Genomic DNA, 13,806 nt, shown 5'->3' on the forward strand with positions numbered 1-13,806 from the left:
CTTTTTGCAGGGTAAACAACATCAGAAAGATGCCTGGTACACAGGCATGGTTAGAGCCACACAAACATTCAACACTACATCTCTTCTGCTGGTCACAAGACATCTCTATGGAATACGGTACCTGTAAGCCCTCAATGGCCAGTCTCAGGATAGACGGGGTCAGCTTGGAGGCTTGCTTGAAGGAAAAATTGCTCCAGTCGATGATTAGCACAAAGCCATTGATCTGAAGCTCTTGGTCTTCAATGAGAACCTCCAGCGACAGCAGGATAGCCCGTAAGATGTCCACAAAGGAATTCCTAAACATGAAAACAAACATAACAATTGACGAATATCATCGGACCACTTAATGAGATGCAGACGGCTAATATTGCAATAGATTATACCTATTTGTAAAATTAATTTGAGGGGGGGGTTCTTCAAAAAGGAATTACACTAGTGTGCATAAGGCTTACAATTGTATATGCGCATAAGACTTAAACCTGGTTATGCTCTCTATCACAAATCTGTAAACTTTGTGTGGTTTATCAAAGTCAACTTTGAAAGCATATCCAAAAATGAAGTTGCAAAAACCTTAGTTCAATACATTTTAAAAAAACATACAAGTCCCCCATGTCTGTTAAAACAAAAAGCAGCAGACAAAAGATAGAAGTAGTGAGAAAAAGATTTAAATGGATATAATTATGTTGGTGCTCTGGGAAGGAAGGAGATTCTTTATTAGCCAAGGGTCTTTTTGGTTACATGTGAGGAGCTTAGGCATAATACTTCTCTCATTTCAGTGAACAGTTTGTTCCATAACTTGATTGGGAAGCTTGAGAAGAAGCAGACCAGGAAGATGTATTTATCTTGAGAGAAGAGTATATCTGAACAAATTGATCCCTACTGTCAAAGCGTGGGCATGTGGCTATCTTATGAGCATGGGAGGCAAGGAGATATTCAGAGAACGGTTGTGCTTACTACCAGCCGTGGCACTTGCAGGTAACAGCGGGGGGATTTCGATGGACGATGACAAGGGACAATTAAATAAATAATTAATTTCCCCCATCATAGTCCCTCGAAATCCCCCCCCACCTGGCCTCACCACTCTTACCTGCACGGGCCGTGGATGCTTGGGACATGGTAGGGCTCTTCCTGAAGTTTCCAGGAGTCTTTCCCAGCTTGGGAAAACCTGGGGTTAGACATAATTGACTCCCGACACAGATTTGCACCATCTTGTGGGTCACTGACAAAAATTTTGAGAGGTGGGCCGGCAATTTGTACTAATCTCTTTGTCACTTTATCTCCTTGAACAGATAATATGAGTCTGATTTCAACCGTATTTATTTAATTTTGGTGCTCACACATTAGGTGTGCATCTGTTCTTTATTATAATATTTCTTTAGTATAGAATTGTTTTTCTCACGGGGAACGCATGGTGCTGATCCCCATGCGGTTCTAAAGAAGAGGTTTAGGGGACACCTTGAAAGTAGTATACACAAAACAGTTACACTTCCTCCCTACTATTAACCCCCTTTTTATCCATACCTACTAGGAGCAGAATAATTTAATCGCTCACTAGCTAGGTATTTTTAGCATCACCATCACCACTCCCCCAAACGCTGCACTACACATTTTTTCACAAAAATTGCTCCTACATTGTTTTGCAAGTTGCAGCATGCCCCAGACAGTAGCTGTCTGGGATAGCCCGATGATGAAGCATGTCACCTATGGGCAAACTTTGGTGAGTGAGGGGACTCAAGAAGAGAATTTTCTCTTTTTTAATTTGGGGCATTGTTTCGCACATTTAGCGGAAGCCCTTCCCTTTGGTTAGGTTCTCTGATCTGTCATTTACAGATTTGTGAATAACCATACACAGTCTGGAGGATGAACCTAACGTCTACCTCCATCTCCACTCATTTTTGTTTATACTATTCAGTATCTGAACATGTGGTTTTCTGTACACACCAAATGTAGAGGAAAGATGTTCTGCAAAAACAATACTCTGATGGGAACATTTTAAGTACTTGAAGATATTTTCCAAACTGGTTGAATGATGTGTTTGCTTTCTTTTATTGCTGGAATTGACTGCTGCATTCGACACAGGGGATCATTCTACTCTGCTCAACATCCACTCTTCCTGGATGAAGAAAGGTGGCAAAAGCCAAAACATGGTTTAATTACTTCCTACGGTCAACATCCCAACTTGTAACAAGCATTGGCAAAGCCAATAGCTCTCACCTCTAAAAGGCATTCTAATGATTTTAGCAATGCCTTTTGCCATTTGCATGCAAACATATCAGCTTTCAGTTTGCGTTTGGGACCTGAGAGCTATGCACACCAGTGCTGCACCAGTACAAGATGGCAAGTGTACTCTAGAACACTAGGTTCTATCTGCAAGGAGTGGGTTGGGAAGGTGAGCTTGGGCATGATTTAGGGGCCTAATGTGGTCACAAAAGCTATGTGACTTAGAAAGGAGATGAGCTGGGAAGGAGAAGAGGTAGAGCCTGTAAGAGGAGAGGCAGCATGTGTCCAGGATAGCACTATGAGATTTGTACATCTCCTGGGATATCAGTGCCATGATTGCAGGTTAACAGACCCAGACACTTCTGAATAGTACTACATTGGCAGTAAATTAGGGATGCACCATGTACAGGATTCAGTGCACTATCTACCCAGTCCAATATGCAGGAGAATATCTAGTTCAGTATCATTTGCTTTATCTTATATCCTTTTTTGCACATTTCACTATTGTCTTCCTTCCAAGAGAAATATTGTTTCATCTAAAGCTCAAATAGTTTACCTAGTGAGAATTTGTTATGGAATCCAGGTCCTAAAGGAAGCCTTTGTATCCTTCTTGCCATAAGGCTGACACATGTTGACCGCCACCTTTGGGCTGAATAACTCTATCACCATTTATAATTAGGGCTCTTGGTTTTATGGTATTTATTTTTGGACATTTCCGTTGGTATTTATCCATATTTATTTTTGTCAACTTTATTTGTATTTATCCATATTTACTATGGATTTTGTGAAAAAAATAAAGCTGAAACTGGTATATTGCCACATTTATTTAACCAATAAATATGCAGTCATGCTTGAATGCCTGCCAGGTTTCAGTGATATGAGCACCCGCAGAAGATAAATCAATGCATTTATACAAAAATATGCACATTTCAGTATCAGCTCTGTGCATATCTACTGCTGTTTAAGCCTCTTTACTAAAATTCCTTTCTTTTCTAACCCCCTTACCTATCAATACACAAAGGTATTGGACTGACAGCCATCGTAAAGTGTTTTTAGTATCACTCAGAAAGCACCAAAATTCCATTTTTATCCACATTTAATAATAAATCCAGACAAGAAAATAAATGGTTTTCTGTTTGTATTTATCTGTAAAAACGGAAAATAGGCGGCCTTATTTATAATATACCTTTGGGCGCACTTCGTAAAGTTATTTCAGGGTTCATTATGACAGTTTAAATTCACTATTTGTCTCTTTTTTGAGTCACTCCACTTTCTACAATCAGGATGTAGGACAGTGCGCTCTTTAAAATAGAGTGACCTTGATAGAGAACCTCAGGCAGGTTATTCCCATCTTTACATCAGAATTCTCGCTGAAAAAACTCCCTGATCCCTGAGGTGAGCCTGCTCATGCTCCTCTAGACTGTGTGCCGGCGAGGAGCATTCCCAGTGATGACACACGTCACCTATGGGTGGTTGAGGGCTCAGTGTCCTTTAGACTGAAGTTCAATCCATTCAACAGCAACCATCTTTGACAAGGAACTCCCAGTCATCCATTAATCACTTAATTTTTTTACATTATTATCCGCCTAGAGTTTGTATTTATATTTTAAGATTGGGAAGGTTACTCAAATTGATTGCTTTCTCCTGCTCCTCCTTAGTTTAGTATAGTTGTGGCATGAATCAAGGGCCACAAAAGATCATAAGAGCTCTGTCAGTAGGAATGAAGCAGGATGAACAGGAGGCAAAGGCAGGATCTGAAAGAGGAGAGACAGGAAACACACAACCTGCAGTTGGAAGATTTCACAAACATCCTTCAGGGCCCACAGTTGTTTTAATCCTGCATTTGATGGTGAAAATTACAGAGATGCGTATTTAAATTTCAAATATTTAACACAGGTTTCACTAAAGCACAGGACAAGAAGCTACTTTTACATAAATTACATAAAGAGCATTGATGTTAACTTTGCGCTTGATCTTCATGCTGGGTATGGGCTTGAGAGATTTAAAATAAGCTATGCTTGCTGTTCAACAAACAACCTGAGAGAAGCATCACCATAACAATCGTTCAGAGTGATGCCCTGCCAAAAAACAGCTGTGACTTGCCTGTCCTTGTCCAGTAGCAAATGTAGCTCCTTAGCCGCATAGCTCTATTCTTTTAATAGTCAATATAGCTTCTTTTTTCGCAGTTTTATATAGCCGGCAACGGCTCCTCCGCAATGGCGAAGGAGCGTTGCCCCACTGGCTCAGAGCCAGCACCTGAGACATTAGATAATATCCAACTATTATTTTATTTTTTAGCTGCTGGCTCGGAGCAAGCCTGTGCAGGGAGGGACCATGGGACCTGGAGGAGGAGTGGTATGTGCACTTGTAAGTGCGCATGTCAGTTTAAAAATGACATGCACACTTAGGCTTCTCCAAACCATCTGTATTGTACAGCTGGGTTGGAGAAACATCACTGACTCCCTGTAAGTGAGCGAGCATTGATCCACCACACTCAGGACAATCCCGACACTGATCTCATGCTTGAGCGCAGCGCAGGGATTGGATGGGAGTCGTGATGTTGTTCCAGGGACTGGTGGGACCAGGAACTGCAGCAGAGAAGCGCAAAGTCCTACATCGCAGCCAAGACCTGGAACGAGCTCCCAGTCAGCATCAGACGCTCCCCTAACCTACATGCCTTCAGGAAGGACCTCAAGACCTTGCTCATTGACTGAGCCGGAGCTCTCCCCCCCCCGCGCCTTGAGACCCTCAAGGGTGAGTAGCGCGCTCTGTAAACCCCCGGTTTCATTGATTGATTGAAGGTGGGCGGAAGCACCAGCAACTTTTTTTTTTCATTAACCCTCCCGTGCTACGTGCTCTCCCTTGCGTGCTTTCTGCAGGCCCTCTCACCCCCCGAAACTCCTCCACCCGCCTCACCGGTATTTTTCTGTGTAGGCCACCACTGTATATAGCACAAATTTGAACAAACAAAGGAGCTTTTTACATGAGCACCAGTTACATTACTTAATGGCACATTCATTTTTTTAGGCACTGGGAGAATCATTGATTTGCCCAGAATTCCATGTCCATCTCTTCCTCAGACTGCGGAACAGCTGTAAAGACATTATTGCTCCAACACCTAGACAACAGCAACACAATGCTGGCCAGACTGCCTCAATCTACACTCTCAGGACCATCCTATATTCAGCAGCTCAGCTCGTCAGAAGAGCAAATAAATCAGACCACATTATGCCTATTCTAAAAGAAAAGTCTCCCTTTATGCTAAAATTATCTTGAAAATGCCATGCATCATGCTCAGAACATTAGACATCAGGGCAGATACATACTCTAATGAGAAACATAGACCTACTAGAGGGAAAATAAATATGAAGCAAATCCCTTCTTGTAATCAAAATCCTCCAAACCAGAACTACAAACTCTCTTAACCAAATATGTTTCTCTGTAGCAGCAAGATCTGGGAAGTGACAACCAGAAAACATACTACTCATACCTAACCCACTCCCTTGTAAAGAGACTTGTTTAATGCTAGGTGTAAGTCCACTGATGAAGATGATGTCAGAGAACCAATGAATGATAGCTTGTTGTCAAACAAGACACCTTGGTTTCTGACCTTTGCGACGGGGGACGAAGGTGAGCCTAACTCAGAAGGCCACCAAGTGGGGGCCCAGCTAGGGAGGAGGTTAACAAAGATCATCACCTCCGTCTTGTCTTAGTTTAATTTAAGTCATTTGTTTGCCATCCAAGTGCTTATTGCTAGCATTCCCTCTTGGAAGTTTGCTGCGACTGTCCCTCAATCATTATCATTATGGACCGCTAGCACTAGTTGTGTGTCGTTGGCATAAGAAGTTAGTCGCATGTTGTGGGACTTGATGATCCTTGCCAAGTCCAACACGTATATATATTAAACAAGGTCGACTCAGCGATGATCCCTGCGGAACACCGCACGGCAGTACGAACAAAGGAGAATTGAAGTCGCCAAGAGATACTAGTTGGGTGCGGTTAGATAAAAAGGAGGGTCTTGGCTCTGTCTCTAATGCCTATGGCTGAGACACGGTTGATCAGGGTTACGTGATCAACCATGTCGAATGCAGCTGAGAGATCCAGCAGCACCAGGATCGCGGCACCTCCATGGTCGAGTATCATCCTGATTTCATTGGATGCCTTTATGAGGGCAGTTTCGGTGCCATGGCCTTTCCAGAAGCCACATAAGATGATCCCCAAAAAATACTAGAGGGCAGCAGGACTACAATTGCCCATCTTCAAAACTCCTTTTCTGGATCTGCCTGGAGACCGGATGGCCTAGAAGATGATGGAACCACCAAAACAATTCCCTGACTCAAGAAGTCATGCAGTAAACTAGAAGGGGGCATGTGAAGGGTCTACATTGCAGAATTATCTAGTATTTTGATGCACATATCCTTGCGAGGGGAACCTAGCTGCTAGTCGAACAGTAACTTTTCGCCATTACCTTTTCTTCAGATGCTTCAGGCTGGAATCCTCTACATCCTGGTTTTTCACTATAGGAATAACATCTTGTCACTTACAAGTTATTCTGGCTGCGGTTGACACGTTTCATATTAATTTTGAGGACCCCTTCTGTTAGAGGACAGTTTCACATTCCCACCTAGGGCACCGTACTCCCCATATGCCCATTGTGGACATATTGTTCAGGAGATGTATGCCAAGTCACCTACACACCTGCATGACACACTGGATAATAACCACTTACAATGCCAAAGACTTGATTAACCCTGCGAAAAGGAAATGCCTCCTACTTGAACTAACACTTTTAATAACTGATGTGGCCCTACTACAAGAGACCCATCTGCTCCACTCTGACAAGACTTGCATTTGGTATAAAACCTCCCCTTTCAGGTTTTCTCCTCCTCTAGAACCAAGACAGCAGGGGTGTGATCTTCCTGAGAAAGGGTTGCCTCTTAGAAAAATAAAAGATCACTGGAAAAATAAAGAAAGTGCTCCTGGGTATTCACAGCTATAATTTGGCCCTATCTAGCTCGCATACAAGGGACATGATTGTTTCTTAGCAATAGATCCACGTTGGAGAGAGCTGAGGGCCCAATTATATTGGGAGGAGATCTGACCCTGGTCATGAACAGTGACCTAGACACGTCTCAACACACCTATTGAGGGGCCCTAGTGATTTAAGTCCCAGGGAAAACCCATTTGGAGAACCTAGGACTAGTAGTTGAGTGGAGATATAGACATCCTCAGCTGCCAATAAAAGCTATAAGACTGTATCACATCTTCCTAGACAAGAAACTGCTCCCCTAGAACCAAGACATATCCCAGGGCCCTATAACCATCTCTTACCATGGGCCATTGGCCTTTGTACTAGACCTATTTTCGCACCCAGCCAAAGAAAAGACTACTTGGTGCCTTAATTACCCTGTTCTGTGAGACCCAGCTGTCATTAGTAACAATAGCAAACATATTAAGGAATAAATAACACATAACAAAAATGAGGAAGTAAGCACTAGCAAACTGTGGGAGGTCACAGTTCTGAGAGGGGAATTTCTACCGGAAGCCACTAGACTTCAAAAAATGAAAAAGGCTTTATTCCTTCAATTAAGGTCAAGCTGCAGGATGCTGAGGAAGCCCACAAAAAACAAAGTTCCAAACGTTATGGAAAAAGGTAGCAAATCTATGGTAACAGATTTGAACGCTAGAAACAAAAAGCTCAAACTACCTTTTTGACAAAACCTGACAGCCACAACTGTGAATTTAAAAACAAGCCACATAAACTCCTGGTTAATCTCCGCAGAATGAGGAAGGCCAAAAGCGACATAAATAAGATTAGAAAACATAAATACATAAAGGGTGCAAAACTCCCTAGGATCTTTGCAGTATTAGAAATTAGAGCAACCCATTTCCAAGGCAGAGGTTCAATGAGTAATATTGGAACTATGCCCAGGCAAAGCTCCAGGCAAAGATGGGTTGACAGCTCTCTTTTACAAATCGTTTGGTGCTCAACTGCTCCAATTTTAACAAAGTATATCATGAAATAATAAAGGAGAAGATGGTAACAGCCACGATGGCAGAACCTAAGATGTCCCTGTCCTTAAAATCAGGTACAACTCCCAAAAAGTGAGCCACATATGGGTCGTTTTTGCTCCTCAATATTGATTTTCAAGGACCTAGTCAAAGTTGTAGCAACTTGACTTCAGTCTATCCTCAGAGAACTCATACACCCTGATCAATCAGTTGTTATCATTGAAAACCAAGCCAGTGATAATACCAATAAAATCCCTTCCCCTTATGAACATTGGCAATCGAGGGGGAAGGAAAGACAACCCTAGTCCCCTAGGATGCTGGGAAAGCATTTGACAGGGTTGACTGGGGATTCATGGATGATACCTTGTGCAGGATCGGCTTGGGAGAGACCTTCAGATGGTGTATAATGGCAGGACATCATCTCTGAAGGCCAACGTTTGGGCAAAATGGGAGACTGTGGCTATGGCTTCCAATAGAACACTGCACAACAAATGTATGTCTGCTCTCCAACCTCCTTTATGCAGTTGCAATGGAACCCTTTGTTCAGAGGATCCACTGTATCCCACAAATCCAGAGGGGTCAACTAGCCCAGGATGAATTTAAACGTACAATATTCGCAGGCGATTCACTAGCTCACTCATAGACCCTGCCAGGTTGATTCCACCCCTCATAAAGGAACTTGAGGAGTTCAAAAGAGTATCAGGATTTAAGATAAATTGTCCTTGAATCAAGAGTCTTAATATGTCCTCTCTTTTTCATGATTTTGGCATTCTAAACGGTAGAAAAACTATATAGACAACCTCTAGCTCAAATGTTAAACTTTATTTTGTAAAATAAGAACAGGAGGCTCATTTGCAATCAATGCATGTTAAGTATTGAACAGGGGGCATATGAAGCTCAGCTCCTAAACTTCCATGACTGGAAAAAAGAGAGATACAGATAAAAGCTTGTGCTTCATCGACTTTATTTTTGCAGTTTTAGATAGCAAAAACTCAGCCCAAGTTCATTGGAGCCCTTTATATGATCACCAGTTATATTACACAAGGTCGGAAATGTATTTTTGAGGCATAGGGAGATTAAGGTATTTGTCCAGAATCACAGGATGTTGAGCTAATGTCAGGACTCAAACCTGGTTTCCCAGGTTCAAAGTCAGAAGCTCTAGCAGTAATGCCACATCCTCTCTCTCCTCTTGAATGGGAGGTATCTCTATGAGGTTCCTTGGACACCAAACACTCACAGGAAAGCTAACTTATATACCTCCCAGATCACAACATGTACTCCAAGGGCCAGGAAATAGGAAAGGTGTACAATGAGACCCAACCACGTTCCCCTCCACGTTCACACCATTATGGGGCAATAAGGATTTCTCCCCAGGCCGAGATGAGATAGAAAGAACTTTCTTGCCTGGTGGAAGGGAGATGTAGAACATTAAAGATATGTTTAAAGGAGATCAATAAAACCCTTCGAACAAATTAAAGATTAATATGGACTGCATGAAGCAGATCACTTTTTTTTGTTGTTGTAGATTTATATAGCGCAAACTCGACTCAAAGATATTAGAGCACTTTACATGAACACCAGCTAAGTAACACAAGGACACATTCATTTTTTTAGTAGGCACTGGGAAATTAGGGGCATATTATCAAGAACAGGCGATAAAATTATCGCCGCTTTATCGGCAGGAAACTGCCGTTAAAACGGCGATAATGGGCTTGATAATATGCCCTTGTGAATTCCCATAGCAGCCCAGGTTAACACCAGAACCTGGGCTTCTGTGGGAAATCACAAGGACATATTATCAAGCCCATTATCGCCACTTTAGCGGCAGTTTCCTGCCGATAAAGCGGTGATCATTTTATCGCCTGTACTTGATAATATGCCCCTAAGTGATTTGCCCAGAATCACAGGATATGGAGTCGACCCCGAGGCTCCAACCTTCATTTCCCAACTCCAAAGTCAGCAGTCTAGCCCTGAGATCACATCCTCTCCCTCCAAGTGTCCCATTGGGTACTATAGCCTCTCATGAAAAAGGCGGATTCACTTCCGCATTGCGAGAGCCAGGTCAGCAGTCTAGTTGCTGGACCCAGGCGTCTCCCTATCCCGCTACAAAAACACGTTATGATGCAACCGCGCCAAAGGAAAGCCGGTCTGCGCCCGTCCACGCCCGACCGGGCCCAGGGGGCCAGAAATTCTGTATCTTCGCCCCCAATCAGTACCATTATTCCAACACCCAGCTCAGGCAGTTTAACATTCCCCTGGAGCTTCCTGCATCCACTCCATCCTCCTGGTACACCTTTCTGAACGTTACCCACACTGCCAGCATAAATTCACACCCAACAAGCCAGAATCCACCACCCTCCTCCAACAAATCAGAATTCTTCGACTAAACTGCAGATCTCTCACCAAACACACAACAGAGATCTGGATGCTTCTCAAAGACTCAGACCCTAATGTGCTGTTTCTCACTGAAACCTGGCTTAACACCTGCTCCGACCCCAACATCATTCAAGCACTTCCTATGGGCTTTGTAATGCAGAGGATCAATCGCACAATAGGCAAAGGGGGTGGGATAGCCGTTATCCACAAGGATCAATTCACCTGCTGACTGCTCGGGAACCCAATCGCAGATTGCGAAAATGCCCACTTTATCCTACAATTCTCACCCTTCCTATCGTTTTCAGGCATCCTCATCTATCGCCCACCAGGAGCGATAAGATCCTTCAGCCAATCTCTATTGGAGGCCGTAGCCAACTTAGCTAGCTCAGCGCCTAACTTCACGCTCCTAGAAGACTTTAATCTCCACTTTGATGACGCACAAGCAACCAACACTAATGAGCTAACATGGGATCTCTCAGCACTCTAAATGACTCAAAAAAATCACACATGCTACCCATGCGAATGGTCACGTCCTAGACCCGGTGTTCTCAAGTCTAGAGGACCTACACGGATCTGACCCCACCCCCCTCCCAGGGTCAGACCACTTCCTGGTCGCCCTCTCTTGGTCTCCCCAACGCACCATACTCCCCCTCAACCCACATGGACCCTTGGCCGCACCTGGTCCAAACTCCCCTTAGCGAAATGGATCCAAGAACTTGAAAGAACCAAACCCAGACCCAACCCATGTCCATCTACAGCTAACAAAGACTTCTCAAACTGGATAGATCAATTGCTCGATTCAGTTCTTCCAAAGACCAGAATAAAAAAGTCTGACGGGTCCCACAACTCACCTTGGTTCTCCCTCGATCTGCGGGCTTTAAAACAGCAATGAAAGATCAAGGAAAGGCTATGGAGGGAAGAATCCCTTCCATCAAAAAAAGCAGAATATTGAGCTGCCATCTGCACGTATAAGGCAGAAACTAAAAAAGCCCAAGCCGCCTACTATGAGGACAAGATCTTAACTGCCTCCAACTCACCCAGAGGAACCTTCACCATCATTAAAAAAACTAAAAAAATTACTTAAAACACCCTCCCCCCGTACCGCGCCTGATCCATCTGGCCAAAGGTGCAATAAATTAGCAAGATTCTTCAATACCAAGGTACAATCATCCTTGAATCCCTTCCACAGAAGGATGAAGAAGTGGAAAATCAGACTAACCCAGATCCACAAAATCCTGTACCCACTTTAGAGACCTTCCCCCCCTGTCCCCGGAAACCCTGCTTACCCTGCTCTCCTCGGTCAAGAGCGGATCTCCAACTGAATCAGCACCACTTAACATCATGAAACAAGCAGTGGCCACCTTAGCCCCCAACATAACCCATGATTAACGCATCACTAGCTACAGGAAAGGTCCCCAATAGCTGGAAAAGGGCCATGGCCTTACTTAAAAAACCGAACCTTGACCCAGAAGAACTGGGCAATTACCGCCCAATATCTCTCCTATCTGGAATAAGTATAATCACGGAAAAATCTGTTAATCAAATCCTCTCTGAATTCCTCGAAAACCACAACCTGCTCCACTCCTCCCAAACTGGGTTCCGTCCTCACCAGAGCACCGAAACGGCCCTGCTGGCAGTAGTAGAAGAAAGCAGAAAAATACTTGACTCGGGTGGCTCTACAGCTATCATTCTCCTCGATTTTAGCGCAGCGTTTAATACGGTGAACCACATGCCACTAATTCATCGTTTGAGGAATATAGGAGTCACAGGCACTGTACTTCAATGGCTGCGCTCCTTCTTAAAGGGAAGAACCTTTCAGTTTTTCGAGGAGAATGCCCTATCTAAACCCACCCCCCTCACATGCGGGGTCCCCCAGGGCTCCTCTCTTAGCCCACCCTTTTTAACGTATATATGGCCCCACTACCAGCCATAGTATCCCCCTTTAATATCCGCATAGTGGCCTATGCTGATGACATGCAATTGGTGGTCGCGATCAACCAGGCAGACCTCAAAACGAACAACCTGCACACCTGCCTAGAAAACATCTTGAGGTGGATGGATACATCCCAGCTCAAACTGAACGGGGGAAAAGCGGAGAACATGGTGCTGGAGAATCCTCTTAGCTTTAACCCCAGCCTGATGTGGCCCACGGGCATGGGTACCCCACTGGCTTCAAAATCTGAGATTAAGAGCCTGGGCATCTGGTTGGATCAGGAATTGAATTTCAGGACACAGGCCAGGAAGACAGCAGCGACCTGCTTCGGCCTACTCAAAACGGCCCCTAGCAAAAAAGGTACTGGTACATCCTCATACTCTCCAGACTGGATTACGGGAACGCCCTATATCTGGGCGCTCCCACCTCAGTAATCTCCAAACTCCAGCTAGTACAAAACAGCGCCGCTAGACTTCTGACAGGAGCACCCAATAGACAATCAGCAAAACCCTCAATACGCTCCCTCCACTGGCTCCCGGTGCAATAACGCAACAGATTTAAAACTCTGTGCATAGCGCACCAAACTTTGTCAGGGACCGGCCCCTCCATAGACTCAACATTCACCTTCAACATCACATTCAGCCACGCCACCGGACTCCACTGGACGGACCACAGCTGCGTCCACTTCAGCTTCAGAAGGACCACGATCCACCACCACCAGAAACAGGTTGCACGCAGAAGCTGGAACAAGATCACAGCCGACCAGCTCGCGACTTCACTGAGCAAGAACCCTCCCACCGGCGCAACAAACCCCAGCCAGGCAGCCACCAACCTCGCAAAGTGGATCAGCAACTGCGCAGACGACCTCGCCCCTCTGAGGACCCCGCCTAACAGACCCGGCAGCAAGAAAGCCCCATGGTTCACCGACGAACTCAAGAGCTCCAAGAGGAACTGCCGAGCCCTCGAGAAAGCCTGGCGCAGAGACCCAACACCGGACAACATGATTGCCCTCAAGCTCGCCACCCGAAAACACCACCAACTGATTCACGCCACCAAGAAAACTGCATTCAAGGAACGACTGGACAACAACGCACACAACAGCAAGGAACTCTTCAACATCGTCAAAGAGCTCTCCAACCCCAACGCCAGAAACAACGACATCACCCCTTCACAAGACCTCTGCAACTCCCTCGCCTCCTACTTCTACAACAAGATCGCGGACATACACAACAGCTTCAGCACTCAACCGACGCACGCCACGACCG

General features: G+C 44.6%; 1 protein-coding gene across 1 annotated transcript in view; it reads right to left on the reverse strand.

Annotated features, from left to right (window-relative positions):
• Window positions 1-13,806, reverse strand: part of CLVS1 (clavesin 1) — a 534,684-nt gene that overhangs the window by 311,755 nt on the left and 209,123 nt on the right. Inside the window, exon 3 of the mRNA XM_078685644.1 lies at window positions 122-296. Coding sequence (XP_078541770.1) covers window positions 122-296 — 175 coding nt within the window. The remainder of the gene's footprint in view (window positions 1-121; window positions 297-13,806) is intronic.

This window comes from Lissotriton helveticus, chromosome 4_1 (assembly GCF_964261635.1).
Source record: "Lissotriton helveticus chromosome 4_1, aLisHel1.1, whole genome shotgun sequence".
NCBI lineage: Eukaryota > Metazoa > Chordata > Amphibia > Caudata > Salamandridae > Lissotriton > Lissotriton helveticus.